General features: G+C 37.8%; 1 protein-coding gene across 3 annotated transcripts in view; it reads right to left on the bottom strand.

Annotated features, from left to right (window-relative positions):
* LRRC49 (leucine rich repeat containing 49) overlaps positions 1-18,904 on the bottom strand; it is a 139,173-nt gene that overhangs the window by 47,600 nt on the left and 72,669 nt on the right. For 2 of the 3 annotated variants that reach the window (XM_012451310.3, XM_012451311.2), the window contains exon 9: positions 18,473-18,620. In XM_012451310.3, the coding sequence (XP_012306733.1) occupies positions 18,473-18,620 (148 nt within the window). Of the gene's footprint in view, positions 1-16,870; positions 16,936-18,472; positions 18,621-18,904 lie in introns of those variants that run through there. The other variant, XM_064382182.1, reaches the window with a different exon arrangement.

Below are 18,904 nucleotides of genomic sequence, written 5' to 3'. Positions count from 1 at the left end.
GCTGGAAAAAGTAGAAACGATGAAATAACATTATAGACAGTTTAGAAAAATGTTTTAAAAATCAGTCATAATCCAAACACCTAACTCAAATCTTACAATTCTGTGTATTACCTAATAATATTCACTATGAGCAAATTTTTAAAGGTTATAATCTATATACACAATCTGGACCATTTTCCCCCTGAACACTGTCAGATTTTAATAAATTATAACCATGTCACTTTTAATTTTCATTACCAGAAGATTTGTAGATACTCAAAATGATATGATAAATTGAGAAAATAATTTCTTCATAAAAGACAAGCTTGAAAATATCTTCAGAGATAGGAAACTATAACAAGTAACCTAGCAGATTTGAATAACTCTCTTAGAAACAAAAAATTATAAGAATTGAAATTTAAAATTCAACAAGGGAGATTTAATAGCAGATTATATACAGCTGAAGAGAGAATCAGTCAACTGGAAAATAGAGGATGGGAATGTTTTCTATATGTTTTAGAATCACCCTGTATATTTCTCTATCATAGCACTTAACCTGTTTCATTTTAATTATTTCTGGTGCTACCCCTCTAGTCTCCCACTCCATACAATAAGCTCTATGAATGTATAAACCATGTCTATTCAATAATTTATTAAAATTGAAACTTCTATCTCAAATGGTAGACATATTTCTATCTTTTTGATATGTCTGCAAACTCCCCTCCATAAATGCACTTCTAATTTATACTCCTACCAGATTTCAACAGTTGATTTAAAATCTAATGGCTAGTCATAAGAGCTGTTCATCAAATATTCTTGTGTCTTCGTGTGTCCAAGACACATTGTGAGATAGCACTTCTAGCCCCCCTGAAGTTAGATGAGGCCATATGACTTGCTTTGGTCAAAGTCATCTAAACAAAAGTGACATGTATTTACTTCTGGTTGAAAACTTTCAAAGACAATGTATGATACAACTATTCTCTCTCTCACCTTGCTACAGCACCTGCAAAACTCCACAGTTGGGTACTTTGAAAGACTGAGTAACAGAATGAGGACAATAAAGAGTAAAGATCCCAAATCACATATCATAGGCAGACAGATATTAGAAGCCTGAAATAAGCTTTGTTGTTTTAATGTACTGAAGTTAGAGAAGCTGTTACTGCTGCACAATCTAGCCTATGCTGACCAGTACATATATGTTATATTAGAATTAAAAAGGTCAAAGAGACTATGAACATGTATTCTAGAGGATGGGCCATTATACACACTCCTGAAAACAAGAAAAAGCCTAGATTAAATAATTATATTTAAAAACACACAAACAGAAACCAACACAGAGTTAAAAAAGAAAACTAGGAACGCATACACTAGACAACTCTAATTTTACAAATAAGGAAACAAATGCTCTAAAACATTAGTAACTTATATGAGGACACATAGCTAGTGACAAAGCCAGGATCAGAACCAGAAGCCATGGCCTGCTAGAAACAAAATTCGTATTATTTTTTGTAATAAAGTTACATTTAAATTAATTTTACTGATTTTAGATAAAGAAGAGTTTAGAACTCAGAAATGATCTGCCATATGATTTACTTGTTTTAAAAACAACTAAAAAAATCTAATGTGATTTTGGTGAATTTAAAGTGTCTTTTACTATATGGAAAATAATTATTCTCTTTTTTTTTTTTTTAAGACAGAGCCTTGCCTCTTGCTTGTTGCCCAGGCTGGAGTGCCATGGCTCTCCAGCTCACTGGAGAATCTCGGCTCACTGCAACCTCCACCTCCTGGGTGCGAGCAATTCTCGTGTCTCAGCCTCTCAAGAAGCTGGGATTACAGGCATATGCCACCACGCCAGTTTAATTTTTGTACTTTTAGTACAGACAGAGTTTACTATGTTGACCAGGGTGGTCTCAAACTCCAAGACTCAATTGATCTGCCTGCTTTGGCCTCCCAAAGTGCTGCAATGACAGGTGTGAGCCACCAATGTCCAGTTGGAAAATAATTTTCTTAACTTTTAAAAACTAGATAGAGGTAATGAGGAGAAATAAACTAAATTAAAAATTCAGAACTTTGAATCCTAGCTTCACGAAATAGCTGGTTTAATAATCCTATTAAATTCTTTTATTCAGTAAATACTGATTTGGTACCTACAGAGTACAATCTATTTCAGAATAAAGTGTTTAAAAGAGAAAAATATACTGATGTTCAATTGTTGACTCATCTATAAAACGTGAACTAGAAACAGATTGGTTTTTCAAAGAGCCAATTTCAAACAGTACTGGAAACTGTATGGATCACGTACTACACATAGTTAGGAGATGATTTCATCAGATTTTTGAAAAGAATTTGAGCTTCCATTAAAGGCAGTAGAGCTTTAAAAGGAAAGCTAAACCTCGGAAAACTGGATTTACACCAAATCAATTCAAATACTGAATGTTTTAAGGAATTTATATATCTGAGAGCTATATTTCAGCCCAAATAATTACAGAGTAACTAAACTTAGAAATAAAAATAAAAGTCTAATTGTGAAGATAAGTTATAAATCTGTTGGTAAGAAGGAAAAACTAAAATTCTGGCACCTTCTTGATAATAGTCCAATTTCTGGGACAAAAGCCATATCCTTTATATAGAAAAATATAAAAATAAAAAAATAAAATAAGTGGGTAGTGGGATCTGGGAACGGGATCTGGGACAAAAAAACTATTTTTTTCCTCACTTCATTTTGGCCATGAAGACCCAATAGAGAAATGGCTTCAAGTTAATTAAGCCACACAGTGATTTAATAGGTGTTTGATAACTTAGGTTATACTTTCTTAGCAGACACTAAGGCCTAAAACAATGCAAATATTACACAAGAAGGAGATTTGATCCAAAATAAATAATAGTAGTCCTAATATAGGCAGCAATTAATGAAATTTTAAATCAAATGGCAAGGTATATTTTAACCATATACTTTAGTTATAAACATTACTTTCTTTGAATACATAAAATATTAAAAGAGACTTTAAAAATCACAGGATTTTTTTTTTTCCCCTAAAAGAGATGGTCAATAATTTTTATTCAAACAATCACTTTTAACAGACAAAACTGATTTTTTTGCAGGGTCATACCTAATGTTAGAGTGAAGAATAGAAGCCATATCACCTGACTTCTGGTCCAGGGATATTAGCTGTTAAATACTGGGGAGGGGAATTGCCAGAACAGGGTAGATTATGTTGCTGTAACAACTTCAAAACTTTCACTGGCTTATGATTTTTAAAAAGTTTATTTCTTGATCATGCAAAGAACACTTCAACTGTCTTCAATGCAGTGGCTAAGTACTGCTGAGTGCTACGATCTGATGGCATCCTCAACTTGATATAGGCTTCCACAGTGATGACCACATGGGAAGAAAGCATGCTTTTAAATGCTTCTGCCTAGAAATGATAAACACTATTTCTGTTCACATTTCATTGGCCAAATATCTTCCCACATGTTAAAAAGGAGGGGAACCAGAGCATATTGGTGAATGTCTAGTAATGTCTACCAAAACAGAAAACTTTGTTATGCCTGAGATGAGCTCTTCTTCTTTTATTTTTGGAGAGCAATTATAAAGAAATTCACACTAAGCCAATTAAATGTGAGCTTGAGGTGAAAACTTTAGACATTGTGTCTGTTTCTGAATTGTTTTGTTTTGTTTTGTTTTGAGAAAGGGTTTCATTCTGTCCCCCAGGCTTGAGTGCAGTAGTGAGATCTTGGCTCACTGCAGCTCTGACCTCCGGGTTCAAGCAATCCTCCTGCCTCAGTCCCCTAGTCACTGGAACTACAGGTGCGCACCTCCATACCCAGTTAATTTTTTTGTATTTTTTGCAGATACAGGATTTTGCCAAGTTGGCCAGCCTGGGCTCAAACTCCTGACCTCAAGCAATTCACCTGCCTCGGCCTCCCAAAGTACTAGGATTACAGGCGTGAGCCACCGCACCCAGCCCTGTTTCAGAATTGTGAGAATATTGCCTACATTCACAAAATGCTGCCTTAGAGATAAAAAAGAGAAAACTCTACCTCCCAGAATTTTCTATATAAGGGTCCTTGTTCTCGCCCCTCAAAAGGGGCTAGCAATACTTCAGGTGTAATCTGATCATTGTAGAAAAAAATGGGATGGGACTGTCTCCATATTCTGAATGCCCTTTTTCTATAAATGAATATTGTTTTAAACATATTAACTTTTAATAATCACATCTCATAATTGATTCAACTTGAATTTATAAATTCCAAGTCACTTTAACACATGCTGCTAAGTCTAATCTTCTATAACACTGTATTTGTACTAAGAATTGTTTTGTTTGATTGTCGTTATGGAATAAAGTCCAGGATTTTCAATTCATCTTTTTATCTTGTTAAATTCTGCTTATTTTTCTAAAACCAACTTTTTCTGTAAAGGGTCAGATAGTACAGCAAATATTTTAGATATTCTCTATCTCATATCCTTCTTTTTTTCATTCTTTCTTTCTTTCTTTTTTTTTTTTTTTGTCAATGCTTTGCAAATATAAAACCACTATTAGCTTGAGAGCTGTACAAAAAGTGGGCTGCTGGATGGATCTATCCCACAGGCTGTGGTTTGCCAAACCCTGTTCTAGACTATGGATTCTAGACTACTTTTGGATTCTGATTTGATCAACCAATATATCAAGAACTCTAATTTCTCTAGTTTATGTCATTCACATACTTCACCAGAAAAACAAAGATTTTCTCCTAGTGGGCTGGAGGGAAAAAGCCTCATGGCATGCCAGTACAGATTTCTCTAAAGGCTGGTGTTAATACATTACTTCATGTTCTGTAAGTGTACTTGAACCAGAAATCTATATAACCATGCCATACAATTTACTCAAAATGATGCCACAAAAGACTTTGTCAAATGTTTTGCTTAAATACCAAAACACTGTCTATAGCACTCCTCTGAGAGGGCCTATTTATAATTTCTGAAGCAGGAAACTGATTTTTTTCTGGCAGGAATTGTTTTCTAGTGAGCTAATGCTGCCTCCTAGTGATCAATTCCTAAGAACTCACAAACCATCTTTTTTTTTTTTTGAGACCTAGTCTTGCTCTGTCACTAGGCTGGAGTGCAGTGGCACGATCTCAGCTCACCACAACCTCCAACTCCCTAGTCCAAGTGATTCTCCTGCCTCAGCCACCCGAGTAGTTGGGATTACAGACACGTGCCACCATGCTCAGCTAATTTTTGTATTTTTAGTAGAGATGGGGTTTCACCATGTTGGCCAGGATGGTCTCCATCTTCTGACCTCGTGATCCACCTGCCTTGGCCACCCAAAGTGCTGGGATTACAGGCATGAGCAAACACGCCTGGCCACAAACCATCTTTTAATAACACAATTTATTTCATAATCAACATCAAGTTGACTGCCACAATTCATGGAATTTATATTCTTTCCTTTTAAGATAAAAAGACAACAGTGCCGCAAAGCTGCTATTTAGTCAGACTGCCTCTCTAGATTCCTCCTCTCTGGGCAAGGCATCTCTGAAAGAAAGGCAGCAGCCCCAGTCAGGGGCTTATAGATAAAACTCCCATGTCCCTGGGACAGAGCACCTGGGTGAAGGGCCAGCTGTGGGTACAGCTTCAGCAGACTTAAACATTGCTGCCTGCCAGCACTGAAGAGAGCAGCAGATCTCCCAGCACAGTGCTTGAGTTCTGCTAAGGGACAGAATAACAACTCCACAAGGGTCCCTGACCCCAGTGCCTCCTGATGGGGAGACACCTCCCAGCAGGGGTCGACGCACTTCAGATTGGAAAGCTCTGGCTGGCATCTGGCAGTTGCTCCTGTGGGACGAAGCTTCCAGAGGAAAGAGCAGGCAGCAATCTTTGCTGTTCTGCAGCCTCTGTTGGTAATACCCAGGCAAACAGGGTCTGGAGTGAACCCCCAGCAAACTCCAGCAGACCTGCAGAAGAGAGGCCTGACTGTTAGGAGGAAAACTAACAAATCATGTTGATGCAATAGCATCAACATCAACAAAAAGGATGACCATGCAAAAACTCCATCAGAAGGTCACCAACAGCAAAGACCAAAGGTAGGTAAATCCTCAAAGATGAGGGAAAACCAGTGCAAAAGGGCTGAAAATATCAAAAACCAGAACGTCTCTTCTCCTCCAAAGGATCACAACTCCTCACCAGCAAGGGGACAAAACTGGACAGAGAATGAGTATGATGAATTGACAGAAGTAGGCTTCAGAAAGTGGGTAATAAAAAACTCCTCCGAGCTAAAGGAGTATGTTCTAACCCAATGCAAGGAAGCTAAGAACGTTGAAAAAAGGGTATACAAATTGCTAACTAGAATAACAAGTTTAGAGAAGAACATAGATGACATAATGGAGCTGAAAAACACAGCATGAGAACTTCGTGAAGCATACACAAGCATCAGTAGCTGAATCGATCAAGCAGAAAAAGGATATCAGATATTGAAGATGAAATGAAGCATGACGACAAGATTAGAGAGACAAGAGTGATAAGGAATGAACAAAGCCTCCAAGAAATAGGGGACTGTGTGAAAAGACTAAACCTACATTTGATTGGTGTACCTGAAAGTGATGGAGAGAATGGAAGCAAGTTGGAAAACATACTTCAGGATATTATCCAGGAGAACTTCCCCAACCTAGCAAGACAGGCCAACATTCAAATTCAGGAAATACAGAGAACACCACAAAGATACTCCTTAAGAAGAGAAACCCCAAGACACATAATCATCAGATTCACCAACATTGAAATGAAGAAAAAAATGTTAAGGGCAGCCAGAGAGAAAGGTCAAGTTACCTACAAAGGTAAGCCCATCAGACTAACATTGGATCTCTCTGCAGAAACACTACAAGCCAGAAGAGAGTGGCTTATTCAACATTCTTAAAGATATTCAACATTCAATATTCAACATTCTTAAAGAAAAGAATTTTCAACCCAGAATTTCATATCCAGCCAAACTAAGCTTCGTAAACGAAGGAGAAATAAAACCCTTTACAGACAAGCAAATGCTCAGGGATTTTGTCACCATCAGGCCAGCCTTACAAGAGCTCCTGAAGGAAGCACTAAATATGGAAAGGAAAAGCCAGTACCAGCCACTACAAAACATACCAAAATGTAAAGACCATCAATGATATGCAGAAACTGCATCAACTAATGGGCAAAATAACCAGCTAGCATCACAATGAAAGGATCAAATTCACACATAACAATATTAACCTTAAATGTAAATGGCCTATAAGCCCAAATTAAAAGGCACAGATTGGCAAATTGGATAAAGGATCAAGACACATTGGTGTGCTGTATTCAGGAGACCCACCTCATGTGCAAAGACACACATAGGCTCAAAATAAAGAGATACAGGAAGATTTAACAAGCAAATGGAAAGAAAAAAAGCAAGGGCTGCAATCCTAGTCTCTGATAAAACAGACTTTAAACCAACAAAGATAAAAAAAGACAAAGAAGAGCATTACATAATGGTAAAAGGATCGATGCAACAACAAGAGCTAACTATCCTGAATATAAATGCAACCAATACAGGAGTACTCAGAATCATAAAGCAAGTTCTTAGAGACCTACAAAGAGACTTAGATTCCCACACAGTAACAGTGGGAGACTTTAACATCCAATTGTCAATATTAGACAGATCAACAAGACAGAAAATTAACAAGAATATTCAGAACTTGAACTCATTTCTGGACCAAGTAGACATCTACAGAACTTTCCCTACCCCAAATGAACAGAATATACATTCTTCTCAGCACCATATCACACTTATTCTAAAATTGACCACATAATTGGAAGTAAAACATTACTCAGTAAATGCAAAAGAACAGAAATTATAACAAACACTCTCTCAGACCACAGTGCAATCAAATTAGAACTCAGGATTTAGAAACTCACTCAAAACCACACAACCACATGGAAACTGAACAACCTGCTCCTGAATGACTACTTAGTAAATACAAATTTTAGGCAGAAATAAAGAACTTCTTTGAAACCAATGAGAACAAAGACATAACATACCAGAATCTCTGGGACACAGCAAAAGCAGTGTTTACAAGGAAATCTATAGCACTAGATGCCCACAGGAGAAAGCAGGAAGATCTAAAATTGACACCCTAGCATCACAATTAAAACAACTAGAGAAGCAAGAGCAAACAAATTCAAAAGCTAGCAGAAGACAAGAAATAAGTAAGATTAGAGCAGAACTGAAGGAGATAGAGACAGGAAAAACCCTTCAAAAAATCAATGAATCCAGGAGTTGGTTTTTTGAAAAGATTAACAAAATATATAGACCACTAGCCAGACTAATAAAGAAAAGAGAGAAGAATCAAACAGACAAAATAAAAAATGATAAAGAGGAGATCATCATTGATCCCACAGAAACACAAACTACCATCAGAGAATACTATAAATACCTCTAAGCAAATAAACTAGAAAATCTAGAAGAAATGGATATATTCCTGGACACATACACCCTCCCAAGACTAAACCAGGAAGAAGTCAAATCCCTGAATAGACCAATAAAAAGGTCTGAAATTGAGGCAGAAATAACCTACCAACCAAAAAAAGCCCAAGACCAGATGGATTCACAGCCAAATTCTACCAAAGGTACAAAGAGGAGCTGGTACCATTTCTTCTGAAACTATTCCAAACAAAAGAAAAAGAGGAACGACTCCTCCCTAACTCATTTTATGAGGCCAGCATCATCCTGACACTAAAACCTGGCAGAGACACAACAAAAAAGAAAATTTCAGGCCAATATCTCTGATGAACATTGATGCAAAAATCCTCAATAAAATACTGGCAAACCGAATTCAGCAGCACATTAAAAAGTTTATCCACCACAATCAAGCTGGCTTCATCCCTAGGATGCAAGCCTGGTTTAACATATACAAATCAACAAACGTAATCCATCATATAAACAGAACCAATGACAAAAACCAAGAAAAAGTTCAAAATACCTAAGAGTCCCAGGGATTTTTTTCATGTGCTTCTAGGCCAAAAGAAATATGTGACAACTCTGTTTACTAAGTAGTTAGGTCCAAACAATTTAGTAAGTATTCATGGTTTAGCAATTTAGTAGCAATTAAAAATTACAAATGTAAATACAAAGAAAAAACATTTTATATCATTCTTAAATAATCACAGCTACTTACTAATGGGATGTGTAGAACCAGGAGGGCATTATACAACTTCTGAAACAGAGTATCAGATTGGACACTGCCACCCTCATTTCCTGCTCCATACTGATTTTGGCAAGGTATTTTTTTTTTTTAATTACAACAACTACTGAAAATTCAGCTTTTCAAAGATATGTGATAGAAAGAAATATAGTGTGAATTAATGTTGAAATGGTAAACTATGGGAGTTCAGTCAGGGTGGTGGGAAACATTTTAGAGGAAAAATTACACAAATAGTCATAGGAAATAGTCACGAACCTTCTTGGAAGGTCGGAGCTGTGGGGGGTGGGGTTTGCATAGCTTCAGTAAAAGGTTTGGCTGAAGGCAAGTGAATTCTCTTAAAACCTTAGGGTGTAGATGCATAGTAATGTAGAGGAGTTAATCTAAATAGCTTGCTTACTCATGTGGTCTTAAGACCAACCTTTGATTATCTATGGGTGCATGATTGCTCTATATTCTCTGCTCTGGAGGTCTGCAATGTCAATTACCCTCTAGTGGTGTTTACTCAAGGCCTTTGTCATTTAATCTGTACTAAATAAATGCAAACTTCACTGGCTGATTGGGGTTGAGGTTGCTAACTCTTTACTGGACCCTTCTTGGCATGGGTGACTGGCCAGGACCCTTAGTCGGACTGACAGGCAAAATATCTGTGTCAGTGTACCTTATTCATCTGTCGTGCAAGCCTGGGTCTGTGGGTCAGATCCCGGCAGTTGGTGCCCTGTGTGAGGAACAGCTGTAATGGAAACGACAGTTGGTGTCAGCTGTGAGGAACAGCTGTAATGGAAATGGCAGTTGGTGCCCCCTCTGAGGAATAGCTGCAATGAATCGTGACGGAACCCTTGAAAATGAAGGTGAAGACTGTGCAGTCAGTAAGTCAGTATGTCGATAAGTCATTAAGTCAGTAGGTCACTAGTGCCCCCTCAGGATCTCCAAGTTTGAGGGAACTGTTCAGGCTAGGGTTTCATCATGAGACAATAGTTAGCAGCACAACAAAGGCAGTATATAAAAGTATTGAAACAGCTGCCAAGCCAGTGGAGCCTCAGTTTCACAGGCTCAATTAAGCGACCTAATGCAAATTGTTGTATCACTTAATCCATGGTTCCCAGAAAAGATAAACTAGACATTGAGCTCTGGGAACAAGTGGGAAGAAATCTTAAACAACATCATGTGCAAGGGCAATGGGTCCCACTATCATCTCTAATGCTATGGGCTTTAGTGAGGGCAGCTCTGGTCCCATTATACACAGAAGAGCCTAAAAAGAGGAAGGAGGAAGAACTGTTACCTACTTTACCACCCCTGAGTCCCTCAGCCCTGCTATCATCAGAACAAAATAACAAAGAGGAAATGGAGGTTTTGCCTGAGCCCCTTCCTCCAATAAATAGGGGAAAAAAACCAAGGGATATGCTACAGCTATGGGACCCTGTCTTAAGCAAGTGCCATTAGAAGGGGAGCTCTTAGCCTGCCCAGTGATGCAATATCAACAAGGAAATCAGGTGTATGTTTATAGAGATAAGAAAAGGCATTAGATGCTGAAGTGCACAGCCAAATGGGCAGTGGACGGAGGGCAAGCTTTGGCAGTGGGAAAGCTCCCACCACTTGGGACGGCAGCATCCACCCAGCATCAGGAGGAGGGAATGGTGCAGACAAAAAGTGGCGCATAAGCAGGCGCAGTGCGGCCACCACCCAGGACCCACACCACTGTCCTTAAAACCTTGAAACAGCTCCACAGGTGGCCCAAAGTAAGATTTCATGTGTTCCTTGTGTACAAGCGACATCCCAAATTATAATTCTCTGCTAAAATTTGAGTTAAATTTAAATTCTAATAAAGGCCACTGTTATTCCTCCCCTACCGCTAATGTAGCTCTCTTAAAATCCTCTTTAGGTACAACAATAGCCTCTGAAGGGAAAGAAATTACAAAAAGCCCATGAATTAGTTGAATTCATTGAGCAATTAAAAGCCAGCCATATAGAACCATCTAACGGCCCCTGGAATTTGCCAATTTTTGTCATTCCCAAAAAGTCTGGTAAATGGAGACTTTTGCATGACTTACGTGCTATTAATGCTAATCTACAGCCTATAGGACCCCTTCAACAGGGCCTCCCTTCCCCCACAGCAATTCCTCAAGATTGGCCTATAATTGTTACTGACTTAAAAGACTGCTTTTATACTATTCCTCTTGCAGAACAGGACAGAGAAAAATTTGCGTTTACATTACCAGCTATTAATAATGAAAGGTCAACTTGCTGATTTCATTGGAAAGTGCTTCCTCAGGGAATGCTGAATAGTCTCTCCATGTGTCAGTATCATGTAGATCAGGCTTTGCTCCCCAAAAGAAAATAATTTTCTAATTGCAAGATTATTCATTTTATGGATGATATATTACTGGCAGCCCCAACAGAGCCAGTACTTTTAAGTTTGTTTGCCTCTGTCGTAAAGAATACAAAGTGAAGAGGTTTAATCATAGCACCTGAAAAACTACAAATGTCCTCTCCTTGGAAATATCTTGGGTACATACTAACTTCCTGTTCAGTGAGACCTCAAAAGGTTAAATCAAATACTAGCAACTTACATACCTTAAATGTTTATCAAAAAGTACTGGTAGATATAAACTGGCTTTGCCCCATCTTGGGCATAACTACTTACAAGTTGCAAAACTTGTTTTCTATCTTAAAGAGCAATAGAGCCCTAGATTCTCTCAGATATTTAACCCCTGCAGCAAAAAGGAAAATCGAGGAAATAGAACAAGCCATCTCTCAGAGGCACCTAGATCGCATAGATCCAGGCTATTTGGTTCAGTTGTTTATTTTTTCCCACCAAACACTCCCCTACAGGGTTAATAGGACAAATAACTCTGGGACTGTGCTTTCTAGAATGGTTTTTTTGCTCACATACCTGGACTAAAACACTGTCTCCCTATATCCAGTTAATCAGTAAAGTCATAGTATTCAGGCCGCAGATGATGCAATCATTAGGTTATGATCCTGATATCATCCGGATTCCTTTGAGTAAAAAGCAATTCAAAGCAGTTTTGCCCCTATCTTTAGATCTGCAAATAGCACTCTCTGATTGCACAGGTCAAACAGAGAATATCCTTCCTGCTGATAAACTCCTTCAGTTCTTATCTCATACTTCTGTACTCTTACCTACAAAAATAGTTCACTCTCCCATACCTAATGCTTTAACACTGTTTACTGACGGTTTGTGTAAACATGGAAAAGCAGCAGTGTGGTAGAGGCCACATCATTTTCTTGTTCAATATGGATTTACTAACACTCAGAGAGCTTGATTGGGGTCCTGATATTGGCCTTAGAAACTTTTTCCATTCAGGCCATTAACATTGCTTAGTGACTCTGCTTACTCTGTTTATTTATCGCAAAACCTTGAAACAGCCCTCATAAAGTCTACTCTCGAGCCCATTCTGTGTACACTTTTTCTTTGACTTCAGCAATTGCTAGATCAACACACACATCCTATTTTTATCACACACATTTGAGCCCATAGCTCACTGCCTGGCCCATTGGCTTATGGCAATGAACAAGCAGACCTAAAAGTTATGACATCACTGCTTGACCAAGCCACCCCATTGCATCAATTTTTCCACCTAAATTGGAAAAACTTATGTAAACAATTTCAACTTACCCAGAGACTGAATAAACAAATTATCCTGCCATGCCCAGATTGCCAGCTCACAGGCATGTCCCCTCCTTCAACAGATGTTAACCCTAGAGGACTAGAACCTAATCAGTTATGGCAAACAGATGTTACACATATCCCTGAATTTGTAAAACTTAGATATATACCTGTAACCGTTGATACCAACACTAATCTAATTAGTGCACATGCTCTTCCAGGAGAATCCACTCGATACATCATCAAACATCTTCTTTTAACTTTTGCATTTATGGGGCAGCCTACTAAAATTAAAACTTAAAATTGTCCAGCTTATACCAGCTCACAATTTCAACAATTTTGCCACACATGGAATATCCAGCATTCCACAGGCATCCCATATAAGCCCCAAGGATAGGCCATAGTAGAATGTGCCCACTCCACCCTAAAAAATAAGCTCAAAAAACAAAAATGGGGGAGTATGGGTAAGGATCCTGCAACACTACTAGCACAAGCCTTATTTATCCTCAATTTTTTAAACATAGATGACAAATTTCAATAAGCTGTAGAAAAGCACTTTGCTAAAACCTCTCAAGATATAAAACCTGCAGTTTTATGGAAGGATGTAAACAGTAATGTATGGTGTGATCCAAATTATTTGCTAACATAAAGAAGAGGATATGCTTGTGTTCACACCCCCTCAGGTCCTCTCTGGATTCCAGCACAATGCATCAAACCTTACCATGGTGTGGCTAAGACCCAACACGGTTCCAGAAATGAGGAAACTGACCCTACAGCACCTGTTATTCCCATGTGGTCTCCTATTCAAGTACTAACCAGGCCTGACCCTGCTTAGCTTCTGAGATCAGGCAGAAACAGAAAGATTGGAGAGCGAAATAGTGGTAAAGAATAAGAGAGAGACTAGAAGAGACAGAGATCAGAGAGAGACACAAAAAGAAAGACAGGAGAGAGATAAAGTAGGAAGAAGAGAAAAAAATGTTGAGAATGTTATAGATACAAGAATGCACCTTTAGTAAGGAAGGTTATAAAACAAAGTCAGAAAGTTAAGGAATGCCAGAGATTGTGAAAGTCATGAAAAATGTTATAAAAAGAAATTTATGTAAGAAATGTATGACTTTTGTTTTGAAGGTCTAAGCAAGTTTTAAAATGTTAATTGTAAAAGAAATTCTGTGTGCAAACATACTGGCTAAAGTTAAAGAGGTATCTAGTTTTTCTATAAACTAGACATTACAATAAAGCACAACAGGTTTTTCTTAAAGTACTAACCTGTTCTTTAACAAAGATTATAAAAGTTCTCTTACTTAGCACAGGCACCACTCCTAGAATTTCCAGTACACCAGCACCAGCCTGGAGACTACGTCCTCATCAAAGGATGGAAAGAATAAAAACTCAAACCAGCCTAGGAAAGACCCTACAGTTCCTGCAGCCCTGGAAAATGCGGATTCCACAGGCCCTGAACATTATGCTGAAGAAGGTAACTCAGTAGGCTAAGCAAATCCTACTCCAAACCAAACACCATTCACCCCAGATAAATTTGTTCCTTTTTTATTCTCTCACTCTGCCTGCAACCTGTACTTCCTACACTCTATTCGAGCCTATCTTCTAATCTGCCTTTTTTCCCCCGTTACTTAAGCAGACGCTCCCTTCCCAGCCTCTAATGACAGGACTGCTTGGCTAGGAGGAATTAACGTACCCCCAGTGGAGTTTCTTAGCAATGGCACACATCAGACTAAGGTGCCAGGTCACTCCTTGGTTGGAAAAGAATGTCACTGATTATACTTATGTTTGTCTCATGTTATTTACTAATTCTAGGATGCAAAGCCAGAATAAGAGCAACAGCCACCTTGACTAACAGACCTGTTACTGAACACATCTGTACTCTTCAATCAATAAAGCCAGATGCAAAAAAAAAAAAAAAGAAAAAGAGGAGATGTGGGAGTTCAGTTAGGGTGGTGGGAAAAATTTTAGAGGAAAAATTATAGGAAATAGTCACAAACCTTCTTGGAAGGCTGGGGGGAGTTGCATAGCTTCAGTAAAAGGTTTGGCTGAAGGCAGTTGAATTCTTTTAAAAGCTTAGGGCTTAGATACATAGGAATGTAGAGGAGTTTATCTAAATAGCTTGTTTACTCATGTGGTCTTAAGACCCTTTGATTATCCAGGGGTGCTTGATTGCTCTCTATTCAGGAGGCCAGCAATGTCAATTACCCTCTAGTGGTGTTTACTCAAGACCTTTGCCATTTAATCTGTACTAAATAAAACAACTTTGCTGGCTGATTGTGCTGTGGCCGCTAACTCTTTACCAGACCCTTCTCAGTATAGGTTAGCCAGACTGCCAGGCAAAATATCTGTGTCAGTGTGTTATTCATCTGCCGTGCAAGCCTGGGTCTATGGGTTGGACCCCAGCAGTAAACTGCTTTGAGCTACTAAGTTGCTCAGAGTCTCACAGATGTCAAATCTCACTGTGTTTCTCTTGGAAATTAAAAATATTCATTTCCTGTGAGTTGACTGGAGCATCCTCTGCAGGCAGTTTAGGAACCACTGCCCTAGTGCATAGTTCATTAAATATTTGTGTAGTCCAACACAGTAAGAATGTTTGTATGGTAATTTAAACAAAAATTCAATTAAGATATTGTTTTGTAAAGAGAAAAAATAGTTTCAAAACTGGCATTTTGGCTCACGCCTGTAATCCCAGTACTTTGGGAGGCCAAGGCAGGTGGATCACAAGGTCAAGGAATCGAGACCATCCTGGCCAATATGGTGAAACCCTGTCTCTACTAAAAACACAAAAATTAGCTGGGTGCGGTGGCGCACGCCTGTAGTCCCAGCTACTCGGGAAGCTGAGGGAGGAGAATCGCTTGATCCCAGGAGGCAGAATTGCAGTGAGCCAAGATTGCGCCACTGCACTCCAGTCTGGTGACCGAACAAGACTCTGTCTCAAAAACAAAACGAAACAAAACCTGGCATCATCAAATTTTTCAGCCAGATAATATTTTGAGCTTGTAGGCCATACAGTGTCCATAGCAACTATTTTACTTTGCCATTGCAGCATCAAAGGAGACATAGATAAAACATAAGTGGATGGGCATCACTGTGTTCCAATACAACTTTATGTACAAAAACAGCCAGCTTATAGGCTGTTTGCTGACATTTGTTATAAAAAGTCCTTTAAAAAGGTACAGCTTTCACACTAAAGTTACTAAAAAGTTATAAACAAAAGGTGAGACTAAATACCATAAGTCCATATTGATACAAATGAATGAATAAATTGAAATTTTTATGAGGAATGGGATTACAAAGGGAAAAAGGGAAACTTCACAAAGAAAACCTTGGCAGAAATCATCTTGAAGTAAGCATCCTCAATAAAGAAATATGAATAACATGTTGTAGGACATGCTGGGCTAAGATGCAATAAGAATACAAAATCCCTACTATGATATTAATGCCAAAAATCTATAAATAAAAATTAATCAGGATGAACCCAAAAAATCTGAATTGAGGGTCATTCTACAAAAAAACTGACCTATAATTTTCATAAATATCAAAGTTATGAAAATCAAAGAAATATTGAGGAATAGTTCCAGAAAAATGATGACTTTAGACACATGACAACAAAATTCATCTATATGTAATGCATAATTCTAAACTGCATCTTTTTGCTATAAAGAACAATATTGATATAACTGGTAAACGTTGAATGTGGTGTGAGAATCAGATGCTAGCAATTTTTGAATGTTTCTTGATTTTGTTGTTATATTGTGGTTATATAGGAGAATGTCTTTGCTTATTGAAATTACACATTGAAGTGTCCATGGTTGCTGGGGAATCAAGTCAACAGCTTACTCTCAATAGTTCAAGAAAAAGAAAAAGACCTTTTACTGTACATAATCTTATTATAATTTTGAGATTATTTCTAATTTATTTTTAATTTTTTTTAATTAAATGGTAGTGGAGCAGATATGCTTTATAAGTGCGAATGTATATTTATATCTTACATGTAAATATATAGTCTATATATATCCTAAATATATGTGACCTATATATTTATACACTTTATAGCTATTAATGCCATACATTTAGCAGAACTGCAGCGCTGCTCCCATCCTGGGTATCTTCCCCCATTTCCTTACCAGGCAAACATACCCTGTGGAATGCACAAGGACAATAATTACATACAGTATCATTTGCCTTTATTTAAGGCATGGAAGTCAGATAAATTTCATTCAGTCAACAAGTCTTTATTAATCATTATTAAGTTAAACTACATTCTCAGTAGTATGTGAGATAGAGAAGGAATGGTAGTAAGCATTTAAAGAATATCTGTATATGCCAGGCAAAAAAGAAGAATGATTTCTGCCCTTAAAGACTATATATAGTTTGGGTAGACAAGACTGACAAATACCTTCACTATTAGGAACATACCATAAAATTAAGTACTAATTTATATAAACGGGTTAGCTCTATATCTTACCCCACTCATCTCAACCACATCAGAAAGAGTAATTAAGAAGTAGCACAGATGCTTAATTAAGAAAGACATGGGAGATAAGGGTAAAGAGTCACCACAAAAGTATGAAACAGTATTGACACTACAGAGCTGAATTAACTGAGAGGACCAAGAACCATAGCTCCATCATGGAACAGAGAGAGGTGAGCCCTAGAAGACTTCTGGTATCCATCAATTCATCCACACTTTTACCTATTAGCTAGACACTTTAGAGGTCCACAGTATTGCTGATGTGTAAATGAAAACTGCGCACATTGTGAAGCTAATATACAAAGGAAGAGGTCAGTTGGCAATTGCATAAACCTAGCTGATCATCAGAATTCACATGAAAATTAATCAGCAGTCCAGAAGAGAGAAAATAGGTAGGGGCTTAGGATATTTTTCTAGGTCAGAGACTATCACACTGAGATGATTAAAATGTGTTTTCTGATAAAAAAATAAACCTGGTCAAATAAACAAGTGTATTTAATTACAGAACACCTTGGAACCTATAATATACTAAAAAGAGAGGGCTATTATGCACAGCATTTCACGTAGAACAGAAACCATATTAAAACATCTAAATGTAGAAAATAACATAGAAATACAATGAATAAAAAGAGGTAGCTTCTTTGGGAGGTATAACATCAACAATAACAATAACAACTACATACAAATGCTTCCTAGGAGCCTCACAGTCTTCTAAGGTGTAGTACTTTATTTTATCGTCACAACAACTCTATGATGTAATTCTGATCCCATTTTACTTGAAGGAAAATGAGGTATGCAAAGGTTAAGTACACTGGCAATGGTCTATGGCTAGGAAGCGGTCAAGCCAGAATTCAGACGCAGGCAATCTGGCTCCAGTGCCCATGCTCTTAACCATTACACTATGTAACTTAATGAAATTCTCATTCATTTCAAAATAAATTATTAGTTAGATATTAAGCAAGAATGAAAAACAAACATGATAATTAAACAGAAGGCTAGGAATTTTAAAAGTCCTGTTCAATTAAACTGGGGATGGGGTCAGGTGGTAAAAACTCTGTAATTGCAATTATGAAGTATATAATCATGATAACCTATAGTTCATTAAAATTAAGATGCATTTCAGGCAAAGAATATGCACCCCAATATCTTAAACCACACTAAAGAAAACAACATGGTGAACACTTTGGAAGGGTTCTCACCGTGATTCTCTTCATATCTAGCTGGCGCAGCTGCATCATATTCTGAAGGACAGTGTGTTTGTACCATGACTCTTGAGCTATGGGATTGCCATCAAAGGTGATGTCCGAGAGGGAAGAAGAGTCAGCAAGGCAAGAAATACTGTCAAAACTGCAGAAGAGACAGAAACCACTGGATTATTATGAGGCCTTTAAATAATAGTTTCATTTTTTAACAGATTTTATTTTTAGAATGGTTTCAGATTTACAGAAAAATTGAGAAGAGGACCGGGCGCGGTGGCTCACACCTGTAATCCCAGCACTTTGGGAGACCGAGGTGGGTGGATCACGAGGTCAAGAGATCGAGACCATCCTGGTCAACATGGTGAAACCTCGTCTCTACTAAAAATACAAAAAATTAGCTGGGCATGGTGGCGCATGCCTGTAATCCCAGCT

Source organism: Aotus nancymaae, unplaced genomic scaffold (assembly GCF_030222135.1).
Source record: "Aotus nancymaae isolate 86718 unplaced genomic scaffold, 86718_ANA_hifiasm-v0.15.2.pri h1tg000003l, whole genome shotgun sequence".
In the NCBI taxonomy this organism is placed as follows: domain Eukaryota; kingdom Metazoa; phylum Chordata; class Mammalia; order Primates; family Aotidae; genus Aotus; species Aotus nancymaae.
Note: the sequence above shows the minus strand (reverse complement) of the source record. Positions and strands in the feature narration are given on the sequence as shown.